At 45.4% G+C, this 24,201-nt stretch overlaps 1 protein-coding gene and 1 non-coding gene across 3 annotated transcripts in view; both read left to right on the top strand.

Annotated features, from left to right (window-relative positions):
• The window catches only part of TMC7 (transmembrane channel like 7), a 69,879-nt gene that overhangs the window by 19,846 nt on the left and 25,832 nt on the right, over positions 1 to 24,201 (top strand). For both annotated transcript variants that reach the window (XM_025370617.1, XM_025370618.1), the window contains exons 3-6: positions 5,970 to 6,118; positions 12,102 to 12,269; positions 13,483 to 13,565; positions 21,398 to 21,543. In XM_025370617.1, the coding sequence (XP_025226402.1) occupies positions 5,970 to 6,118; positions 12,102 to 12,269; positions 13,483 to 13,565; positions 21,398 to 21,543 (546 nt within the window). The remainder of the gene's footprint in view (positions 1 to 5,969; positions 6,119 to 12,101; positions 12,270 to 13,482; positions 13,566 to 21,397; positions 21,544 to 24,201) is intronic.
• Positions 2,399 to 2,505, top strand: LOC112614927. Its single transcript, XR_003117224.1, has one exon. It is a non-coding gene; the product is annotated as a U6 spliceosomal RNA (small nuclear RNA).

Genomic DNA, 24,201 nt, shown 5'->3' with positions numbered 1-24,201 from the left:
TTCCTTCCTTCCTTCCTTCCTTCCTTCCTTCCTTCCTTCCTTCCTTCTTTCCTTCCTTCCTTCCTTCTTTCCTTCTTTCTTTCTTTTCTTTTCTTTCTTTTTTGAGACAGAGTTTCGCTCTTGTTGTCCAGGCTAGAGAGCAATGGTGCGATCTTGGCAACCTCTGCCTCCCAGGTTCAAGCGATTCTCTTGCCTCAGACTCCCGAGTAGCTGGGATTACAGGCATGTGCCACCATGCCTAGCTAATTTTGTATTTTCAGTAGAGACAGGGTTTCACCATGTTGGCCAGGCTGGTCTCGAACTCCTGACCTCAGGTGATCCGCTTGCCTCGGCCTCCCAAAGTGCTGGAATAACAGGCATGAGCCACCGTGCCTGGCAGTTTATTTCTTGCTAGCATAAAGTACTAGGAACTGAGGGACTTTGCAGCCATTCAGGGATCCAGGCTCTTTCCATCTTGCAGCTCTGCATACCCCTAAAGCCTCATTTTTGTCTGCAACCAAGCAGGGAAAAAAGAAAGAGTTTGGAGTATGAGTATACCAGTTAGCTACACAGCAGAATAAATCACCCCACAACTGAGTAGCCTAAAATAATAGTTTCTCAAGTCTACCAGTCAGCTGGACAAATCCTAGTTTCAGTTGGGCTGAATCTTTATCCATAGTCAGCTGTGGTTGGGGAGGTGGCTCTGCTGATCTAGGCTGGGGATCAGCTGGCTGTAAGCTGGTCTAGGGTGGCTTCAGCTGGGATGATTACATGGTATCATCATGATAGCTCGGGTTTGTTCGCATGGCAACAGCCGGAGCCCAAGAGAGGATCAGAAGCCTGCAAAACCTCCTGAGACTAGGCTTAGAACCAGTTCAACTTCCCTCCTACTGCAGTCTGTGGTCTAACCAGATCACAGTCCAGATTCAATTTGGTGGAAAGAGATTCTTCCCACTAATGGGTAGAGGTGTAAAGTCACATGGCCACGGGGCATTCACACATTCATTGAGTCACTGGGAGTTTTGGGAGTGGGTTAAGAGCCAAGTCTGAAAGGTTGGCTTTTAACATTTCTACCAGAGAGAATTTAGCCACATGGTCATAACCTAACTGCTGAGAAAGCTGGGAAGTGTCTCCAGCTAGTGCCAGAGAAGGGGAGAATGGATTCGGGTGGTAGCTTGCCATCTCCCCCATTCTTGAAGAATTTAAAACATAATTTTCCCATTGACCTGGTGTCATGACAGAAGTGGGTATTTCTGCTTAACTCTCTAATTGCTCCCCCCACAGGGTCAGTAGCATAAATTCATTAGAAAGGTCAGGCAAAGTGGCTCATGCCCGTAATTACAGCACTTTGAGAGGCTGAGGCAGGAGGATTGCTTGAGACCAGGAGTTCCAGACCAGCCTGGGCAGCATAGCAAGATCCTGTCTTTACAAAATAAATAGATAAATAAATAAATAAAATAATAATAGAAAAATTAGCTGAGTGTGGTGATGTGTGCCTATAGTCCCAGCTACTCAGAAGGCTAAGGCAGGTGTAATCACTCAAGCCCAGGAATAGGAGGGCTGCAATGAGCTATGATCATGCCACTACCCTCCAGCCTGGGTGACAGAATAAGACCCTGTCTCTACGAAAACAACAGCAAAACAAAATAACACGTTGGGCTGGGCACGGTGGCTCACGCCTGTAATCCCAGCACTTTGGGAGACCGAGGCAGGTGGATCACAAGGTCAGGAGTTCAAGACCAGCCTGGCCAATATGGTGAAACCCCGTCTCTACTAAAAACACAAAAATTAGCCGGGCATGGTGGCGGGCGCCTGTAGTCCCAGCTACTTGGAAGGCTGAGGCAGGAGAATTGCCTGAACCCGGGAGGCAGAGGTTGCAGTGAGCCAAGATCGTGCCACTATTCTCCAGTCTGGGCGACAGAGCAAGACTGTGTCTCAAAAAAACAAAACAAAACAAAAATACAAAATAACACATTGGATGATGCACATTGGATGATACACTGTGCTTTGTAGGTTTGAGACTATGTTATCTCTGGTTTTATTTTTAATTTGGGTGGTCTTGTATTCTCAAAAAATATTGAGACTTTATAAATGTATTTCAGCTGGTACAGTGGCTCATACCTGTAGTCCCAGCACTTCAGGAGGCTGAGGCAGGTGGATCGCTTGAGCTCAGAAATTTGTGACCAGCCTGGGCAACGTGGTAAAACCTGTTTCTACTAAAATTACAAAATTTAGCTAGGCATGGTGGCGTACTCCTGTAGTCTCAGCTACTCAGGAGGCTGAGGTGGAAGGATCACCTGAGTCCGGGAGGTTGAGGCTGCAGCGACCCAAGATGGCGCCACTGCACTTCAGTCTGGGTGACAAAGCGAGACGCTGTCTCAAAAAAAAAGAAGTAAAAAAAAAACAAAAATAAAGTTTGGTGCTCCCTTTGGCGGCACATATGCTAAAATTGGAATGATACAGAGAAAATTAGCATGGCCTCTGAGTAAGAATGACACACAAATTCATGAAGCATTCCATATATAAATGTATTTAAAAATCAAATAAATAAATAAATAATAAATGTATTTTATTTCCCACTTTTTCAGATTCACAGATTTTGAATTCTTATAAACTACTACTGCTCTATACCCAAACTCTGCCACACCTAAGAGAGAGACATATTTTCTTCCATCAAGGGACTTCCAGGTTCACTGGAAAAATGAAACTAACAGACTCATGAGAGCAGGGCCCATGTCTATGTGGTTTACCAGTGAATCCCTAGAAAGTGGCAAAGAAGGCTGGGTGCAGTGGCTCATGCCTGTAATCCCAGCATTTTGAGAGGCCAAGGTGGGTGGATCACCTGAGGTCAGGAGTTTGAGACCAGCCTGGCCAGCATGGTGAAACCTCATCTCTACTAAAAATACAAAAATTAGCCAGGCGTGGTGGCGGGTGCCTGTTATCCCAGCTACTCGTGAGGCTGGGGCAGGAGAATCGCTTGAATCCGGGAAGCGGAGGTTGCTGTGAGCTGAGATTGTGCCACTGCATTCCAACCTGGGTGACAGAGTGAGACTCCGTCTCAAAAAAATAAAGTGGCAAAGAAAAGGACACAGGAAAGATCATTCTTTTTTTTTGAGACAGAGTGTTGCTCTGTCGCCCAGGCTGGAGTGCAATGGCACGATCTCTACTCACTGCATCCTCCCCCTCCCAGGTTCAAGCAATTCTCCTGCCTCAGCCTCCTGAGTAGCTGGGATTACAGGCACCCACCAGCATTCCTGGCTAATTTTTGTATTTTTAATAGAGACAGGATTTCACCATGTTGGTCAGACTGGTCTCAAACTCCTCAAACTCCTGATCCACCCGCCTGGGCCTCCCAAAGTGCTGGGATTACAGGTTTAGCCACTGCACCCGGCCAGGGAGGATAATTCTAATTGCTAACAGTTGTTATTCTAAGCTCTTTATTTCCTTTAATCCCCACTCCACCCTCTGAGGCAAGGTTTTCAAATTATTATTATTATTTTATTTATTTATTTTTAGACGGAGTTTCGCTCTTGTTGCCCATGCTGGAGTGCAATGGTGCGATCTCGGCTCACCGCAACCTCTGCCTCCCAGGTTCAAGTGATTCTCCTGCCTCAGCCTCCCAAGTAGCTGGGATTACAGGTATGCGCCACGACGCCCGGCTAATTTTGTATTTTTAGCAGAGACAGGGTTTCTCCATGTTGGTCAGGCTGGTCTCAAACTCCCGACCTCAGGTGATCCGCCCGCCTCGGCCTTCCAAAGAACCGGGATTACAGGCATGAGCCACCGCACCCGGGCTATTTTATTTATTTATTTTTGAGACGAGTCTCACTCTGTCGCCCAGGCTGGAATGCAGTGGCGCCATCTTGCCTCACTGCAACCTCCGCCTCCTGGGTTCCAGCGATTGTCCCACCTCAGCCTCCTGAGTAGCTGGGATTACAGGCGCCTGCCACCATGCCTGGTTAATTTTTTGTATTTTTAGTAGAGACGGGGTTTCACCATGTTGGCCAGGCTGGTCTGGAATTCCTAGCCTCAGATGATCCATCTGCCTCAGCCTCCCAAAGTGCTGGGATTACAAGCATGAGCCACCGCGCCCAGCCAAGGGAGGGTTTTTTAACCTTAGCATTCTTGCTTTTTTTTTTTTTTGAGACAGAGTCTCGATCTGTCGCCCAGGCTGCAGAGCAGTGGCGCCATCTCGGCTCACTGCAAGCTCTGCCTCCTGGGTTCACGCCATTCTCCTGCCGCAGCCTCCCAAGTAGCTGGGACTACAGGCGCCTGCCACCACGCCCGGCTAATTTTTGTATTTTTTTTTTTTTTTTTTTTTTTAGTAGAGACGGCGTTTCACCGTGTTAGCTAGGGTGGTCTCAATCTTATGAACTCGTGATCCGCCCACCTCGGCCTCCCAAAGTGCTGGGATTACAGGCGTGAGCCACCACGCCCAGCCACACTCTTGCTTATTGACATTTAGGGCCAGATCCTTCTCTGTTGTGGAGGGCTGTCTATGGATTGGAGGATGTTTAGTAGCATCCCTGGCCTTTACCCACTAGATGCCAGAAGCATGTCCCCCTCCCCCAAGTTGTGACAGTCAAAGATGTCCCCAGACCATTGCTTGATGTTCTTTGGGAGGTGTGCAAAATTGCCCCCACTTGAGAACCACTGATCTAAGGGTAGGTACTTTACTAACTCCAACTTACAGATAAGGAAACTGACGCACAACACAGGGAGGCTTGTTTGGATGGGAGGTTCAAGTCCTTTTAATAGGAGCTCCCTGTCTGATGGAGGAGGACAGACTGGTGGGAGGGTGGAGGCATGTGCCATGTGCCATGGATGGTTGGCAAATTCCTCATGTTTCCTCTCTCGCCTTCAGGCCCCAGCACTTTCTTTTTCCCCTGCTCTCCTTACTCCTTCCTCTAACACCAGCTTGGACTTGGGGCATCTCCTCCAGGTTTCCAGAGCCCTGACCACATCCCCTTTTGTAGCACTTCTCCCAGGGAGCTGTCGTTGTTGAATGTCAACATGTTTGCTTTCCCTCTAGACTCAGGATCAGCTTTGTGGGCCGTGCAGTCTCTGTTGCAACTACTCAGCTCTGCTGTTGCAGATGGTTCATAAATGAATTGGCATGGCTGTGTTCTAGGAATATTTATGGACACTGAAATTTGAATTTCATGTGATTTTCATGTGTCACAAAATACTATTTTTCTTTTGTCTTTTATTTTTATTATTTTTATTTAAAATAATTTTTTTTTTGATACAGAGTCTTGCTCTGTCACCCAGGCTGGAGTGCAATGGCATGATCTCAGCTCACTGAAACCTCCACCTTCTGGGTTCGAGCGATTCTCCTGCCTCAGCCTTCCTAGTAGCTGGGATTACAGGTGCCCGCCACCATGCTTGGCTAATTTTGGTATTTTCAGTAGAGACGGGGTTTTGCCATGTTGGCCAGGCTGGTCTTGAACTCCTGGCTTCATGTGATCTGAGAACCGCAGGGCGCATGGTTACTCTGTTTGACATTTTGACGGACTGCCAAACTTTTTTCCATAGCGGCGGCAGCATTTTATATTCCTTGCAGCAATGTATGAGAGCTCACATATTTCTCTGTCCTTTCAGCTGGGGTTTTATGAGATGCTGAGTCTTTTTCTTTTCTTTTTTTTTCGAGACGAAGTTTCGTTCTTGTTGCCCAGGCTGAAGTGCAATGGCACAATCTTGGCTTACTGCAAACTCTGCCTCCCAGGTTCAAGCGATTCTCCTGCCTCAGCTTCCTGGAGTAGCCAGGATTACAGGCACCCGCCACCATGCCTGGCTAATTTTGTATTTTTAGTAGAGATGGCGTTTCACCATGTTGGCCAGGCTGGCCTCGAACTCCTGACCTCAGATGATCCACCTGCCTCGGCCTCCCAAAGTGCTGGGATTACAGGCGTGGAGCACCGCGCTGGGCTGGGATGCTGAGTCTTGATGCTGCTGCTGTTGTGATTGTGATACTTATGTTTTCCATGCAGGGACATTCAGGAGACACAAATGAAGTATCTCTCCGAGTGGGACCAGTGGAAGCGGTACAGCAGCAAGTCTTGGAAGAGGTTCCTGGAGAAGGCTCGAGAGATGACGACCCACCTGGAGCTGTGGCGGGAGGACATTCGCAGCATAGAAGGTATCCCGCCCCGGCCTCTGTGCAGGCTCCTCCTCAGAAGTCTCTGTGTCTGGGGAGCAAGTACAGCTTCGTTTCCACTAGCGTCTAGCTGAAATTGAGCATTTCCTTCTATGATGAATGTGAACAACAAACCACCGCAAGGTTTAGCAGAACCTGTGTCTTTGTCACCAGGAAAAAATCGTGGATATTTTCCTGTCCCTTCCAGTTGTATTTATCTTGGAATACCGCTAATGCTCATGACTGCTTGGAAATTTCAGTCGTTATTAGACTTGCCGCTAGATCTTGTTATTTAATGTGCTAGTGAAGACCAGGCACAGTGGCTCACTCCTGTAATCCCAGCCCTTTGGGAGGCCAAGATGGGTGGATCACGAGGTCAGGAGTTCAAGACCAGCCTGGCCAACATGGTGAAATCCCATCTCTACTAAAACTACAAAAAATTAGCTGGGCATGGTAGTGCATGCCTGTAATCCCAGCTATTTGGGAGGCTGAGGCATGAGAATCACTTGAACCCAGGAGGTGGATGTTGCAGTGAGCCGAGACCGCACTATTGCACTCCAGCCTGGGTGACAGAACAAGACTCTGTCTCAAAAGAAGTGCCAGTAAAGGTGCTCACTGATGCTCACGTAGGTCATTCTATCACACATATTTTTTTAATAAGATGCTAACTGTGTATCTGTTTTTATCTTATGCATTTAAATTAAATGCACAAAATAGTACTATTTAAAAATAATATTAAATTGGCAGGGTGCAGTGGCTCACGCCTGTGATCCCAGCACTGTGGGATGCTGAGGCGGACGGATCATGAGGCCAGGAGATCGAGACCATCCTGGCCAACACAGTGAAACCCCGTGTCTACTAAAAATACAAAAAATTAGCTGGGCGTGGTGGTGGGCACCTGTAGTCCCACCTACTCAGGAGGCTGAGGCAGGAGAATGTCGTGAACCCGGAAGGTGGAGCTTGCAGTGATCCAAGATGGCGCCACTGCACTCCAGCCTGGGCGACAGAGCGAGACTCTGTCTCAAAATAAAATAAAATAAAATAAAATATTTAATAATTTAATTTAAATTAAATGCATAAATAGTATTATTTCAAAATAATATTAAATTATAATATATTAATATTAATAGACTATTATTTTATGCATTACAATATTATGCATAAATATATTATTTTAAAAATGTTATACTTCTAATTTCAATGCATAAAATAAAAACAGACATACAGTTATCATATTATTAAAAACATTATCCCAGCCAGGCCGTGGTTCATGCCTGTAATCCTAGCATTTTGGGAGACTGAGGCAGGAAGATCATCTGAGCCCAGGAGTTTGAGACCAGCCTGGGTAACAAAGTAAGACCTTGCCTCTACAACAAAAAGTTTGTTAGTCAGTGTTTTTTTTTTTTTGAGACAGAGTCTCACTCTGTCGCCCAGGCTGGAGTGCAGTGGCGTGATCTCGGCTTACTGCGGGCTCCGCTCCCCGGGTTCACGCCATTCTCCTGCCTCAGCCTCCCAAATAGCTGGGACTATAGGCGCCTGCCACCACGCCTGGCTAATTTTTTGTATTTTTAGTAGAGACGGGGTTTCACTGTGTTAGCCAGGATGGTCTCCATCTCCTGACCTCGTGATCCGCCTACCTCGGCCTCCCAAAGTGCTGTAATTAAAGGCGTAAGCCACCGCGCCTGGCCCAAAAGTTTTAAAAATTAGCTGGATGTGGTGCTATACACCCATAGTCCCAGCTTCTGGGGTAGCTTAGGCAGGAGGATCGCCTGAGCCCAGGAGTTTGAGGCTGCAGTAAGCTATGATTGTGCTATTGTACTCCAGCCTGGGCAACAGAGCCAGACACGGTCTCAAAACAAAAACATAAATAAACAAACAGAAAGCTTTATTATCCTGAGACGAGGTTCATCACTTTCACCAAACTGCAGAGAGTTCCCATGGCCCTGAAAATACTGTGAACCCTTCCTTTCCTATAATGGTGAGAATTTGGGATTAAAAGTGTTGTTGCTAGTTGGCTTGGGCTGCCATAACAAGATACTGCAGACTGGATGGCTTAAAAAACAAATTTTTTTTTTTGAGGCGGAGTCTCGCTTTGTCACCCAAGGCTGGAGTGCAGTGGTGCGATCTCGGCTCACTGCAAGCTCCGCCTCCCGGGTTCACGCCATTCTCCTGCCTCAGCCTCCGAGTAGTTGGGACTACAGGCCGCGCACCACCACGCCTGGCTAATTTTTTTGTATTTTTAGTAGAGACGGAGTTTCACAGTATTAGCCAGGATGGTATCGATCTCCTGACCTCGTGATCCGCCCGCCTCGGCCTCCCAAAGTGCTGGGATTACAGGCATGAGCCACCGCGCCCGGCAAAAAACAAATTTTTTTCTCATAGTTTTGGAGACTTGAACAGGCCTTCTTGCTGTGTTCACGTAACCTTTGCTTTGAGTGTGCTCTGAGAAAGAGTGCAAACTCTCTGGTGTCTCTTTTTATAATGACACTAATCCCATCATGGGGGCCCAGTCTCAAGACCTCATCGAAACCTAATCACCTCCCAAAGGCCCATCTCCAAATACCATTACACTGGGGGTTAGGGCTTCACCATATGAATTTGAGGGTGGGGACACAATTCGGTCCATAGCAAGTATGCAAAAATTGGAAGTTGTGCCAAAATACAAAATTAGCCGGGCATAGCGGCTCATGCCTGCTGTAATCCTAGCACTTTGGGAGGCTGAGGCAGGAGGATCACTTGGGCTCAGGGGTTTACGACCAGTCTGGGTAACATAGTAAGATCCTGTCTCTATTTAATCTAAAAATAAAAATGAAAATAAAAAACCAAAATACAAAATTAGAAACATTAAACTTTTTTTGCATTATTTATGTTATGTTATGTTATGTTATGTTATGTTATGTTATTTTTGAGATGAAGTTTCGCTCTTGTTGCCCAGACTGGAGTGCAATGGTGCGGTCTCGGCTCACTGCAACCTCCACCTCCCAGGTTCAAGTGATTCTCCTGCCTCAGCCTCCCAAGTAGCTGAGACTACAGGCAGGTGCCACCAGGCCGGCTACTTTTTGTATTTTTAGTAGAGACAGGGTTTCACCATGTTGGACAGGCTGGTCTTGAATTCCTCAACTCAGGTGATCTGCCTGCCTTGGCCTCCCAAAGTGCTGGGATTACAGGTGTGAGCCACCGCGCCTGGCCAGGATTATCTGTTTTACAGCAAAACATTTTTCAAACATCTCCCCAAAACTGCTAAAATGGAAACTTCGTGAGGTTTGTAAGGAATGTAGTAGGATAAATAAAAGAAATTATTTTCTCCATTATTACTATTTTAAGACCTATAAAATACAATTGGTAATCTATCCAATGAACAACCTTCTAATTGTTGTTTTGTTTGGAGAATATAATATATTTCTAAAAGGCTTCATGGCTCACTTAAAACTTCAACCATGCACTCATACTTTTTCTCTTGAGATTTAAGTGTAATATTATGTTTGGAGCAAAATAATAAAAGCTAATTTTTATTGAGCATTTACTGTGAACCAGGCATTGTGTTAAGCACTTTACTCGTTACCTCAGTTAATCTTCAAGGGAAACTTTCATTTAGGTGCTTGTCATTTGCATGGCTCAGAGAGTTTGAGATCTTGTCCAAGTTCACTCAGACAGGGTGAGGCAGAACCGGGGTTTGAACCCAGGCATTCAAGATGTAGAGTCCAAGGTTTTAGCCACTATGTCTAGCTTCCTCTCTTGCAAAGTGGTAGGCTTTCTGGAGATGTTCATTCAGAAAGTGGCTTGTGTAGTAGAGGGTAGGTTCTCCCTGGGAACTGGGATTTTGATGTTCTCTGCAATTACTCTACCCCTGTGATTTCTTGGCTGGGTAGGTGCTCATCTGACATGAAGTGCAGGTGTGATAATAAATTTCTTGCCTCTGGCAGATTGCTAAGTATTAGAGAGTGGCAAAAAACTGTGGGTATCTTATATCTTCGGTCTCCAGTAATGAGTTCTTTGCTCCTACCAAGAGCAAGAAGCCATCCTTGCTCTTCAGAATGCTTTCTATCCTCAGCAATTTAATTATTATCTAGCGGAAGGTTGGTTTTCTATTTGCAACTCAATCGATGTAATCCACCACAAAACAGAATAAAAGAAAAAAATTATAGGATCATCCCAACAGATGCAGAAAAAGCACTGACAAACTTCAGTTCTCATTTTTAGCAAATAATAAATAGATAAGAACTTTCTTAATTTTATTTTAAAAACCTATGAAAATTATACAGCTAACAACATACTTAATGATGAAATATTAAAACCTTTTTCCCTGAGATTGAAAATGAGAAAAAGGTGCCGATTATTACCGATTCTATTCAAAATCATCCTAGAAGTTCTAGCCAATGTAGCAGGATGGTCGGGGGGAAGGATAATAATTGGAAAGGAAAAAATAAAATGTCTTTTTTTTTTTTTTTTTTTTTGCAGATGACAATGATATGCATGTAGATAATTAAGAAGACAACTATTGAAATTAATGTTATGTAACAAGGTTTATGGTTAATTTTAAAGTGTCTCTGTTTAAAATGAATTGTATTTCTATATACCAACAACAAGCATTTAGAAAGTGAATTTTTTTAAATGATACAGTTTACAATAGTATCAAAAATGTCAGGGCCTGGCGTGGTGGCTCACGCCTATAATCCCAGCACATTGGAAGGCTGAGGCAGGTGGATCACCTGAGATCAGGAGTTCGAGACCAGCTTGGCCAACATGGTGAAACCCCGTCTGTACTAAAAACATAAAAATTAGCTGGGAGTGGTGGCTCACGCCTATAGTCCTAGCTACTCGGAAGGCTGAGGCGTAAGAATTCCTTGAACCCAAGAGGCAGAGGTTGCAGGGAGCTGAGATCACGCCACTGCACTCCACCCTGGGCAACAGAGTGAGACTCGGTGTCAAAAAAAAAAAAGAAAAATCAGATATCTAGGAATATATCTAAAGAACCATATGCAATAATTGTGCACAGAAAACTATAAAGTATTATTGAGAAAAACTAAGGAAGACCTAAATATACCATGTTCATGGATCAGAAGACTTAATATTATAAATATGTCACTTCTCCTCAAATTGACCTATATATTTTATGTAATCCCAGTCAGAATCTTAGCAGACTGTGCATGAAAATTAAAACACTAATTCTAACATTTGTATATAAATGCAAAAGACCAAAGATGTCTAAGACAATCTTGAGGAGTAACAAAGCTGAAAGATACCATGTATCAGTGGGCCAGGTGTGGTGGCTCACGCCTGTAATCCCAGCACTTTGGGAGGCTGAGGTGGGCGGATCACAAGGTCAGGAGATCGAGACCATCCTGGCTAACACGGTGAAACTCCATCTCCACTAAAAATACAAAAAATTAGCCAGGTGTGGTGGCAGGCGCCTGTAGTCCCAGCTTCTCGGGAGGCTGAGGCAGGAGAATGGCGTGAACTCGGGAGGCAGAGCTTGCAGTGAGCTGAGATCGCACCACTGTACTCCAGCCTGGGTGACAGAGTGAGACTGTCAAAAAAAAAAAAAAAAAAAAGATACCACGTATCAAGTCTTACAAATCTGCAATAATTAAGACAGTCTAGCATTGGTGTAAGGATAGACATGTAGACCCACGGAACAGGATAGAGTTCAGAAACAGATTCATACATATGTGGTCAGGTGATTATTTCCAAAAAAAGCAGCCAATAAATGGTGCTGAGTCAACCAGAGATTCCTATAAGAAAAGATAAATACTGAGCCCTCCCTCATACCGTTCTCAAGTGATTAATTCAAGATTGATTGTAGATCTACAGGTGAAAAGTTAAAACACTAGAAGATCGAGTCTTAAAGCTAACAATTAAAAAAAAAAAGTTTCTTCCTCTTTCCAGCTACTGATTACTCCAGCTTCAGCTTTTGTGGCTAATTGAATCTATGATGTGTAGTGTGTCAATACCCCTGGTCAGTGATGTCCAGGTTTGTTTTTTCCAGGGAAATTTGGCACTGGGATTCAGTCCTATTTCTCCTTCTTGAGATTCCTGGTGTTGCTGAATTTGGTGATATTTCTGATCATCTTTATGCTGGTTTTGCTCCCAATCTTACTCACGAAATACAAGATCACCAACAGCAGCTTTGTGCTCATTCCTTTCAAAGACACGGGTGAGTCTAAGGCCTGGTTTACTATGAAGTGTGTTTGTTTTTCACTGTGTACCTCCCTACAATGCTTGCTTTGCTAAGAATCTTATTCTAATTCTTGGGCAACTGTATTAGTCAGGATGGTCTAGGTTATGCTGCAGAAACAAGTGATCCCATAACACTCATGCTGCTATGGAATAACAGCATGCAAGCATGACAGCATAACAGTATGAGATGGTGAGTGAGAAATAAACCTTTGTGGCTATTTGAGACTGTGAGTGAGAAATAACCACAAAGGTTCATTTCAACCACAGTCCATGCCCACTGTGGGCTGGTGAGCTTCACTCTGGAGCCCAAGCTGTTGGAGCAGCCTCTATCTGGAGCATTGATAGTCACACATACAAGCAAAAAACAAGCTCTATATGTGGACTTACATACAAAATATATAAAAAAGACATATTGCCAGATGTTTGGGGAGAATAGTGAAGGAAACACTAGAAGTAGAAGGAGAAAGAAATATTACTGTATTGGACACATTGGGGTTTGGACTGAAAATGGCAAATCACAAATATACAAACATATCTGTGCAAATATGCAAATATATATGACATTTCTAAATGTAATATACATATACAGTCATGTACCCCATGACAATGTTTCAATTAACAATGGATCACATATGCAATGGTGGTCCCCTAAGATTATAATACTGTATTTTTACTGTAGCTTTTCTTTGTTTAGACATGTTTAGATACACAAATACTTAACATTGTATTGCAGTTACCTATAGTATTCAGTGCAGTAACATGCTGTCCAGGTTTGTAACCTAGGAGCATTAGGCCATACCATACAGCCTAGGTGTGTAGTAGGCCATCCCATCTAGGTTTACGTAAGTACACTCCGTGATGTTCGCATGACGAAATTGCCTAAGGACATATTTATCAGACTGTATCCTCCTTGTTAAGCCATGCATGACTGTACATGCTTATACACACAAATTGTGAAAAACAGGCAGGCTATGGCCAGGTACGGTGACTCACGCCTGTAATCCTGGCACTTTGGGAGGCTGAGGTGGGCGGGTCACCTGAGGTCAGGAGTTCAAGACCAGCCTGGCCAACATGGCGAAAACCCATCTCTACTAAAAATACAAAAATTGGCCAAGCAAACAAAAAAAGCAAGTAGGTTATAGAGACTGTAAAACTGTTTCCACTGACATTCTGGTTTTTGTTTCTTATAGATATACAATGTACAGTCTATCCAGTAAGCAGTTCTGGACTCATTTACTTTTACAGTTATATCATAGACTTGCTTTCTGGCACTGTAAGTATTTAACATAATCCTTTGTTTAGCTCCTCAATCTACTAAAAATTGATTGATTTAAAGATCAGTTTCCCGAATTTCTGCAGTGAGAGCCAAACACAGGTGTTGGTTGACATATATACCAGTAAATGAAACAGGATTTGCAGTTACCTCATCTGAAAGAACAACGTTCACCATCAACTGCTAGAATGTCAGGAAATATGCTTTGTCACTTTCAGGCATTGGCCTTTTTCTAGTTCTTTCTTTTTATTTATTATTATTATTTTTTTGAGACAGAGTCTCGCTCTGTCGCCCAGGTTGGAGTGCAGTGGTGCAATCTCAGCTCACTGCAACCTCTGCCTCCCGGGTTCAAATGATTCTCCTGCCTCAGCCTCGTGAGTAGCTGGAATTACAGGTGCGTGCCACCACGCTCAGCTAATATTTGTGTTTTTAGTAGAGATGGGGTTTCACCATGTTGGCCAGGCTGGTCTGGAACTCCTGACCTCAGGTGGTCCACCCTCCTCAGCCTCCCAAAGTACTGGGATTACAGGCGTGAGCCACCATGCCTGGCCTCTAGTCCTTCAACCTTTGTGTTGATCTGCAACAAGATACTGACTTCCCCCACAGAAGGAAGCTTCAGTGAAAATGAACCCAGATAGAATGTTTACAATTTCTCTGACACTGATAAACCCAAACATTTTGGAGCCCCAGACTAGATGGATGAAAGATGTGGCTCTTTTTTTCCAGAAATTACACACAGGGATGTGTGTGATGTACAAACTCACACTTTCAGATGATATGCACATATACCTGCATATCATGTACATGGGCATATGAAGATTCTCTGAAATCCCTTATAAGTCAATCCCAGGTTACCATCCCCCACCACCAGTCCCTAACTCTAAAATGGAATTAATCTCTTGGCTTTTATGGTAGTTCTTTTTTTTTTTTTTTTTTTTTTTTGAGACGGAGTCTTGCTCTGTCGCCCAGGCTGGAGTGCAGTGGCCGGATCTCAGCTCACTGCAAGCTCCGCCTCCCGGGTTCACGCCATTCTCCTGCCTCAGCCTCCCGAGTAGCTGGGACTACAGGCGTCCGCCACATCGCCCGGCTAGTTTTTTGTTATTTTTTAGTAGAGACGGGGTTTCACCATGTTAGCCAGGATGGTCTCGATCTCCTGACCTCGTGATCCACCTGTCTCGGCCTCCCAAAGTGCTGGGATTACAGGCTTGAGCCACCGCGCCCGGCCGGCTTTTATGGTAGTTCTAAAAGGTTTTTGTTATCGCCTTCTAAAAAAATGATTTTGGCCAGGCACAGTGGCTTACACCTGTAACCCCAACACTTTGAGAGGCCGAGGCAGGAGGATTGCTTGAGGCCAGGAGTTTGAAACCAGCCTGGGCAACATATCTCTACACAAAATAAACATAATTAGCTGGGCGTGGTGGCATGCATGTAGTCCCAATTACTCTGGAGGCTGAGGTAGGGGAATCACTTGAGCCCAGAAGGTTGAGGTTGCAGCCTGTACCACTGCACTTAAGCCTGGGCAACAGAGCAAGACCCCATCTTAAAAAAAAGATTTTGGCCGGGCGCGGTGGCTCAAGCCTGTAATCCCAGCACTTTGGGAGGCCGAGACGGGCGGATCACGAGGTCAGGAGATCGAAACCATCCCAACATGGGCTAACATGGTGAAACCCCGTCTCCACTAAAAAATACAAAAAACTAGCCGGGCGAGGTGGCGGGCGCCTGTAGTCCCAGCTACTCAGGAGGCTGAGGCAGGAGAATGGCGTGAACCCGGGAGGCGGAGCTTGCAGTGAGCTGAGATCCGGCCACTGCACTCCAGCCTGGGCGACAGAGTGAGACTCCGTCTCAAAAAAAAAAAAAAAAAAAAAAAAAAAAAAAAAAAAAAAAAAAAAGATTTTGTGATTTTTCTTTTTTTTATTTCACTTTTTTCAGCAAATAAGATTGCAGCTATGAAAAGTAGCCATCTTTGCCCTTTCGACCAGGGTTTCTCAAACTTGGCACTATTGATATTCTTTTTTTGTTTTTTTTGGAGATAGAATCACGCTGTGTTCCCCAGGTTAGAGTATAGTGGTGCAATCATAGCTCACTGTAATCTCAAACTCCTGGGCTAAATCGATCTTCCCAAGTAGCTAGGACTACAGGTGTGCACTACACTTGGCTAATTTTTAATTTTCTTTCTAGAGATGTGGGGTCTCACTATGTTGCCCAGACTGCTTTCAAGCTCCTGACCTCGATGAAGCCTCCTGCCTCGGCCTCTCAAAGTGTTGGGGTTACAGGTGTGAGCCTCTGTGCCTGGCCAAAATAATTTTTTTAGAAGGTGACAAAAAAAAAAAACCTTTTAGAGCTACCATAAAAGCAATGAGATTTTAAGTACTGGGGTAACAGGCATGAGCCACCATGCCCAGTGGATTAGATAACTCTGTGTTGTGTAGGCCTATTTGGTGCATGGTAGCCCGCTGAGCTGTATCCCTGGTCTCCACCCACTAGATGCCAGCAGCACTGCCCTCTTCTGACTCTGACAACCAAAAATGTTTCCAGAGATTGCCAAATGTTCCCTAGCAGACAAAATTACCCCCAGTTGAGAACCACTGCTCTAGGTGTTTGAGAAATACAAATAAGTACTTTTATTTTTTCAGAAATACTTTCTGAAAATTACTGGTATGAAAATACCTTACCGGCCGAGCGCGATGGCTTATGCTGGTAACCCCAGCACTTCAGAGAGGCCAAGGCAGGCAGATCACCTGAGGTCAGGAGTTCAAGACCAGCCTGCCCAACATGGTGAAACCCCATCTCTACTAAAAATAGAAAAATTAGCTGGGCACGGTGGGGGGCGCCTGTAATCCCAGCTACTCAGGAGGCCGAGGCAGGAGAATTGCTTGAATCCGGGAGGCAGAAACTGCAGTGAGCTGAGATCACACAACTGCACAATCCAGCCTGGGCAACAAGAGGGAGAGTTAGTCTCAAAATAAAACAAAAACAAAACAAACAAACAAAAATGCCATACCATTGAGCTTCCACTTTTCTGAATAAATTGGTAGAAAGCCTTGAATTTGTCCACTGTGTTTGATTTTGAAAAAGCACCCCTACCTTTTTTTTTTCCTTTCTTTTTGAGACAAGCTCTGGCTCTGTCGCTCAGAGAGTGCAGTGGCAGGATTTTGGCTCATTGCAAACTCTACTTCTAGGCTCAAGCCATCCTCTCACCTCAAGCCTCCTGAGTAGCTGGGACTACAGGTGCATACCACCATGCCCAGCTAATTTGTGCGCGCGCGTGTGTGCTTTGTAGAGACAGGGTTTTGCCATGTTGCCTAGGCTGGTCTCGAACTCCTGAGCTCAAGCAATCCACCTGTCTTGGCTTCCCAAAGTGCTGGGATTACAGTGTGAGCCACTACACCCCGCCTGATTTTGAAAAAATTCTTTTACATCTCTGATCTCATGTTTTCCTAAAAACAACTCAGAGGAATTGTTGGATGGCTGTTCAAAAGTCTACTATGCAAAAAAAAAGTTTAAAAAGAAAATACATGGCTAGGCACGGTGGCTCATGCCCATAATCCCAGCGCTTTGGGAGGCCGAGGTGGGCAGATCACCTGAGGTCAGGAGCTTGAGACCAGCCTGGCCAACATGGGGAACCCCATCTCTACTAAAAATACAAAAAAATTAGCTGGATGTGGTGGCTGGTGCCTGTAATCTCAGCTCCTCGGGAGGCTGAGGCAGGAGAATTGCTTGAACCCAGGAGGTAGAGGTTGCAGTGAGCCGAGATTGAGCCACTGCATTCCAGCTTGGGCAACAAGAGCGAAACTCCGTCTCAAAAAAAAAAAAAAGATTAGCCTGGCGTGGTGGTGTGCACCTGTAATCCCAGCTACTTGGGAGGCTGAGGCACAAGAATCTCTTGAACCTGGGAAACGTAGGTTGCAGTGAGCCAAAATTGCGCCACTACACTCCAAGCTGGGTGACAGAAAGACTCTGTCTCAAAAAAATAAAAATTAAAAAAAATAATAAAAGAAAAAAGTCTACTATGCAGATGAGAAAACAGAAACTGTGCAAATGTCCACTATGCAAATTAGAAGATAAAAGCCATGCAAATGTTGACTTGTGCAAATGAGAAAAGAAATTCAGTGACCTACCCAAGGTCACACTGCCTTTGAAAGCAAAGTTGGGATCAAATCCCAGAGCTGCTGTTAACCCCATTTCTTTAGATTACATCCCACAAGAAAAGTTTCTGTTTCTGGAAGGGAAAAAAAAAGTTTCTTCGCATACTGTAACCTTCTTCCTGATAGGAAAAATTTTATAGGAGAGTTAGCTGCGCTTGATTATAGACGTTCAATAAAGTAAGCATGATAATGACCTGTCTGAAAGAGAACTTTCTGCAATGATCTGGAGAATGTGGACCTGTGCTGTGTAACAATGGAACCATTAACTCTTTTTTGTTTGTTTTTTTGAGACAGAGTCTCGCTCTGTCGCCCAGGCTGGAGTACATTGGCGCGATCTTGGCCCACTGCCACCTCTGCCCCCTGGGTTCAAGTGATTCTCCTGCCTCAGCCTCCCAAGTAGCTGGGGTTACAGGCACCCGCCACCACACCCAGCTAATTTTTCTATTTTTAGTAGAGACGGGATTTCACCATGTTGGCCAGGCTGGTCTCGATCCCATGACTTCAAGTGATCTGCCCACCTCGGCCTCTGAAAGTGCTGGGATTACAGGTGTGAGCCGCCGCGTCTGACTTTTTGTTTTTTTTTTTTAGACAGAGTCTCACTCTGTCACCCAGGCTGAAGTGCAGTGGTGCAATCTTGGCTCACTGCAACCTCCGCCTCCTGGTTTCAAGCAATTCTTGTGCCTCAGCCTCCCAAGTAGCTGGGAATACAGGGGTGCGCAATGACGCCTGGTTAAATTTTGGTTTTAGTAGAGACGGGGTTTCATCATGTTGGCCAGGCTGGTCTTGAACCCGTGACCTCAAGTGATCTGCCTGCCTCAGCCTCCGAAAGTGCTGAGATTACAGGTATGAGCCACTGTGCCGGGCCCAGGACCACTAACTCTTGAGCACTTGAAATATGTCTAGTGTGGCTGGGAAACTGAATTTTAATGTGATGTGATTGTTCATAATCTGAATGTAAATAGGCACAAGTGAAAGAGGGTCAGAGAGCTCAAACAGGGGCTCATTTTTCTTTTTTTTTTTTTTTTTTTTTTTTGAGACGGAGTCTTGCTCTGTCGCCCAGGCTGGAGTGCCGTGGCCGGATCTCAGCTCACTGCAAGCTCCGCCTCCCAGGTTCACGCCATTCTCCGGCCTCAGCCTGTAGCTGAGACTACAGGCGCCCGCCACTTCGCCCGGCTAGGTTTTTGTATTTTTTAGTGGAGACGGGGTTTCACCGTGTTAGCCAGGATGGTCTCGATCTCCTGACCTCGTGATCCACCCGTCTCGGCCTCCCAAAGTGCTGGGATTACAGGCTTGAGCCACCGCGCCCGGCCAGGGGCTCATTTTTCTTGAAAACAATTGAACCAAGCTCATTATCAAATCAGAAAACATTTTCCAGGCCCAGCAGACCTTTGCCCTGTAATCGTTACATTGTCTTGAGGGAGAGGTTGGTGATAACCCTGATACCAGCCCTTGGCAGCACACACAGGTTTCTTCTGGTTGGACATGTTTTTATGGCCTTTGGGAGAGTTGAAAGGAGAATGGAGTCTTCTGCTTCTACTTTTTCTTTTCCAGTTAACAAACGACTTCGTTACCCAAATAATATAAGAATGCACGGTTGTCTTGTATAATTTTAAAACACAGATACGCACAATTGTATAACGTAAATGTGCTCAGCTTCAATACATTTAAGAACACACACACACACACACACACACACAGAGAAGGCACGGCTGTCATGAAAAATACAGAATTTATAGAGTAAAAAAGTGAAAATATCCCTCCTCGGAGGTCACTGAACATTTAACCCCATGGTTTACAGCCTACTTGACTGTTGACCTTTCTCTGTGCACTTACGTGGTCTTGCTTGATATATGAAATATCAATATAATATAGATTTTTAGTGATCTAGCCCGATCCCTGTATGGACATTCAGATTTCCTCTCATTTCCTTCCTTTGTAAACAATGCCGTAGGCAACCGCTATGTACTACCTACCTACAATGTGTCTGCTATATCTGTTCTCTCCTTCACTCTCCTGGAGTTTTCCTGCCATCCAAGGAGGTATTTGAGGCGTTCAGTCATTCCTACCATAAGAAGTCAGGCAGCAGGGTGCAGTGGCTCAAAACCTGTAATCCCAGCACTCTGGGAGGCTGAGGCTGGAGGACCGTTTGAGCCCAGGAGTTGGAGACCAGCCTGGGCAACATGGCGAGACCATAGCTCTACTTTTTTATTTTAAAAAAAGAAGGAGAAGAAGTCAGAGAGTTTTCTGAGCCACCAGGCCTTACTGTTCTTCTTCTTCAAAGTTGTTTTGGCTCTTCTTCTGAGTACATTGCGATTCCATATGAATTTTAGGATCAGCTTGTCAGTTTCTGTAAGGAAGCCAGCTAGGCTGCTAAGAAGGATAATGTTGAATCGGTAAATCAATTTGAGGAATTTGGCCATAGATCTTCTGATCCATAAACATGGGATGTTTTCTGTTTCTTTATGGCTTCTTTAATTATTATTATTTTGTTTTTGAGACAGAGTCTCGCCCTCTTGCCCAGGCTGAAATGCAGTGGCGTGATCTCGGCTCACCACAACCTCCACCTCCCAGGTTCAAGTGATTCTCCTGCCTCAGCCTCCCAAGTAGCTGGGACTACAGGCACGTGCCACCATGCCCGGCTAATTTTTGTATTTTTAGTGGGGATGGGGTTTCACTATGTTGGCCAGGCTGGTCTCGAACTCCTGACCTTGTGATCCACCTGCCTTCGCCTACCAAGGTTCTGGGATTACAGGCATGAGCCACCGTGCCTGGCCAAGATTTGCACTTCTTTAGTTAAATTTAGTCCTAATGTTTTATTCTTTTTGATGCTATGGCACATGGAATTTTATTGTTAATTTCAGTTTTGGCTTGTTATATGTGTTTTTTTTCTTTCAGAGACAAGCTCTTGCTCTGTTATCCAGTGCAGTAGCACAATCACGGCTTACTCCAGCCTCCCAAGCAGCTGGGACTATAGCCATGCACCTCTATGCCTAGCTAATTTTAAAAAACAATTTTTGTAGAGATAGCGGTCTCTCTATGTTTTCCAGGCTTGTCTCAAACTCCTGGGCTCAAGTAATCCTCCTGCCTCAGCCTTCCAAAGTTCTGGGATTACAGGTGTGAGCTACCATGCCCGGCCATCTGTGCATTTTTTTTTTTTTTTTTTTTTTTTTTGAGATGGATCTCACTCTGTCACCCAGGCTGGAGTGCAGTGGTGTGATCTCAGCTCCCTGCAACCTCTGCCTCCTAAGTTCAAGTGATTCTCTTGCCTCAGCCTCCCGAGTAGCTAGGATTACAGGCACGCAACACCAAGCCCGGCTAATTTTTTTGGTATTTTTAGTAGAGACGGGGGTTTTGCCATATTGGCCAGGCTGGTCTTGAACTCTTGACCTCAGGTGATCTGCCCGTCTCGGCCTCCCAAAGGGCTGGGATTACAGGTGTGAGCCACCTTGCCTGGCCCACCTGTGCATTTTTAATGCCAGGGTTTTATCAGTGCTTTATTTCCCAAACACTGAGTACTCCCTGTGCCTCTGGGACTGTTCCAGTCTCTGGAGATACAGAGAGGAAAGGGGACACTGGAACTTAGGAAAGGGGACACTGGAACTTGTGTTCCTTGAGGCAGGGACTACTCTTCTGGTTGCCCCACAGTGAGCTGACCAGTCTAACCTCATGCTCTTGGCTTCGTTTCAGGGTTTCCTGGAGGAGACTAGCCTCTTTTACGGACATTACACCATTGATGGGGTGAAATTTCAGAACTTCACCTATGATCTGCCCCTGGCGTATTTGATAAGCACAATCGCCTACCTGGCCCTGAGCCTTCTTTGGATAGTGAAAAGGTAAAGTCTGTCCTTGCATTCTCTCTGAATTACCCTTGATGGCTGGAGGCTGTTGGAGATACGGGAGCCCTGGGGGCCACTGCCTAAAGGATGAGCGAAGTCCAGTGGTGGGTTTTGTGGGGAAGGGTTTGTGAGTACATTGGCAGCTGAAGAGACCTGGGAGAAATAGAAGTCAGGATTTGGGATGGAGTAGCAGACTGAGGTTCTTTTTTTTTTTTTTTTTCCCCAGACAGAGTCTTTCTCTCTCACCCAGACTGGAGTGCAGTGGTGCAATCTTGGCTCACTGCAACCTCCACCTCCTGGTTTCAATTCTCATGCCTTAGCCTCCTGGGTAGCTAGTACTATAGGAACGTGCCACCACACCTAGCTAATTTTTGTATTTTTGGTAGCGTTTCACTATGTTGGCCAGTCTGGTCTTGAACTCCTGACCTCAGGTGATACGCCCACCCTGGCCTCCCAAAATTCTGGGATTACAAGTGTGAGCCACGGTGCCTGGCCTGGGGTTCTCCACTCGATCACTACTGAACACATCTGGCAATCCCACCCCACTGCACACACACCCTTTCCTTTGCTTTGGTGTGTATGTTAACAAGGCATCTACTAGGTTGTAAGTAGGAGAAACCTAGCTCTGATGGTTATTGAGTGGCTCACAGATCCAAGGAAGGGAGGAAACTCAAATTACAGGATGGACAAAGATGGAGCCATGGCTTAGGAACAACATCCAAAGCAAGAATCCCTCGTCTTCAATTCTTTGGTGTAGTGGTGGCTTTCTTAAATGGTGGGAAATAGGGCATCTTATAGTTTGCATCAGCCTTGACCTCCTGGGTCACAGATGCAGAAATCCTTAGAAGAAACTTGTTGTTTCTGCTTCATTCAGGTTTCCAGCCCTGACCCTTCCACCGTGGCCATGGGGAGCAGCGTGTCTACGATGAGCCCCTGGAGGTTCAAGTGCTCAGCACTACACTCCTTCAGCTGTGGCCAGGGGCTAGGGTCCTATGACAACATGGCTTTTCCTGTGGGAGACAAGTGCTTTAGGGAGAGAGAGCAATTCCCAAGAGAAGAGAAGAGTATTAATTCCCTTAACAAACAACCGGTACAAAAGGTACAATGACCCAAACACAATAGAAATTTTATTTCTTTTTTATTAGCTGGGCATGGTGGCACACACCTGTAGTCCCAGCTACTTGGGAGGTGGAGACACGAGAATCACTTGAACCTGGGAGGTGAGGCTGCAGTGAGCCAAGATCGTGCCACTGCACTCCAGCCTGGGCGACAGAGCAAGACTCTCAAAAACAAACAAATGAAACAAAAACAAAACCTGTATTTCTCTTTTACATGACAGTTCTGGGTAGGGGCACAGGTTAGTGTGGTAGAATTCTTATAGTATTCTAGGACTAAAGTTGACCAAAGTTCAGCCATCTTCAGCATGTGGTTTCGAAGGTCCCACGGAGGAATGGGAAAGGAAAAGGCATGGAGGAGAACCATGCGGAGGGTATTTATAGGCCAGACCTGGAAGTGGTGTCCATCACTCACATCCCATTGGCTACAGCTTAGTCACATGACTATAACCAACTGCAAGGGAGGCCGGGAAACATTGTTCCTGGCTGGGCAGCCATTACCCAGCAGTGATACTGTACTATAGAAGGTGAACCACAAATTTTTGATGGACAACTTGCCATCTCTGCCCCAGGGGAGTTTCTTCACAGACAGTATCGTGGATGGACCTCCTTATTGCCCACTTGATTGTCCCTGTGAGAGCATACACAGTGTTGTAAGCCATGGAGCTGCGAAGCTCCTTATCACAGGTGCAGAACAGACCAGGGTGCTGCGGATGGATTTGGCCCTCCATAAGGACCAGGATTCACCATTGCAAAGAAAACCCCAATGCCCAACCTGGCATTGTATCCTGAGTCAGAATCTATGAGATGAACGTGAACTAGTGAGCGTCCATCCCCCACCCAAATGTACTATGTACAAATGAGAAGAAGCCTGAGGCTGCTTTTGAGGGGCAAAGAGATGCTTGGTAAAGAAACATTGGTTGATTGGGGTTCCGTGATTGTGCCAGGGGAGATCCAAGTTTTAGGGACCTACAGGCGAGACAATTTGGAAGCGCCATCTTTAAGACAAAGAGTATGAAAATATGTTTTGTAAATGATAAATAAAACAACAAATAAGACCATAGGAACACATTGCTAGAGTCTTCCAAAGCCTTGGAAGGGTCCCTGAAGAATGAATAAGGTTTTTTGTTTTTGTTTTTGTTTTTCAAGATGGAGTCTTGCTCTGTCACCTAGGCTGGAGTGCAGTGTCCTAATCCTGGCTCACTGCAACCTCTGCCTTCCGGGTTCAAGCAATTCTTCTGCCTCAGCCTCCCGAGTAGCTGAGATTACAGGCGCTGTCCACCACGACTGACTAATTTTTGCATTTTTAGTAAAGATGGGGTTTCACCATGTTGGCCAGGCTGGTCTCAAACTCCTGACCCCGTGATCCACCCACCTCGACCTCCCAAAGTGCTGGGATTACAGGCGTGAGCCACTGCGCCGGGCCAAATGAATAAGGTTTGTTAGTTGTACAGCGAATCCAACTATGAATCTTGTTCAAGCTGAAGGCCTTGATTGCTTTCTGGGGAAGGCCATGGAGGGAGGGCTGGGTGTGATGTAA

This window comes from Theropithecus gelada, chromosome 20 (assembly GCF_003255815.1).
Source record: "Theropithecus gelada isolate Dixy chromosome 20, Tgel_1.0, whole genome shotgun sequence".
NCBI lineage: Eukaryota > Metazoa > Chordata > Mammalia > Primates > Cercopithecidae > Theropithecus > Theropithecus gelada.
This window is presented reverse-complemented; position numbering and strand designations above follow the sequence as displayed.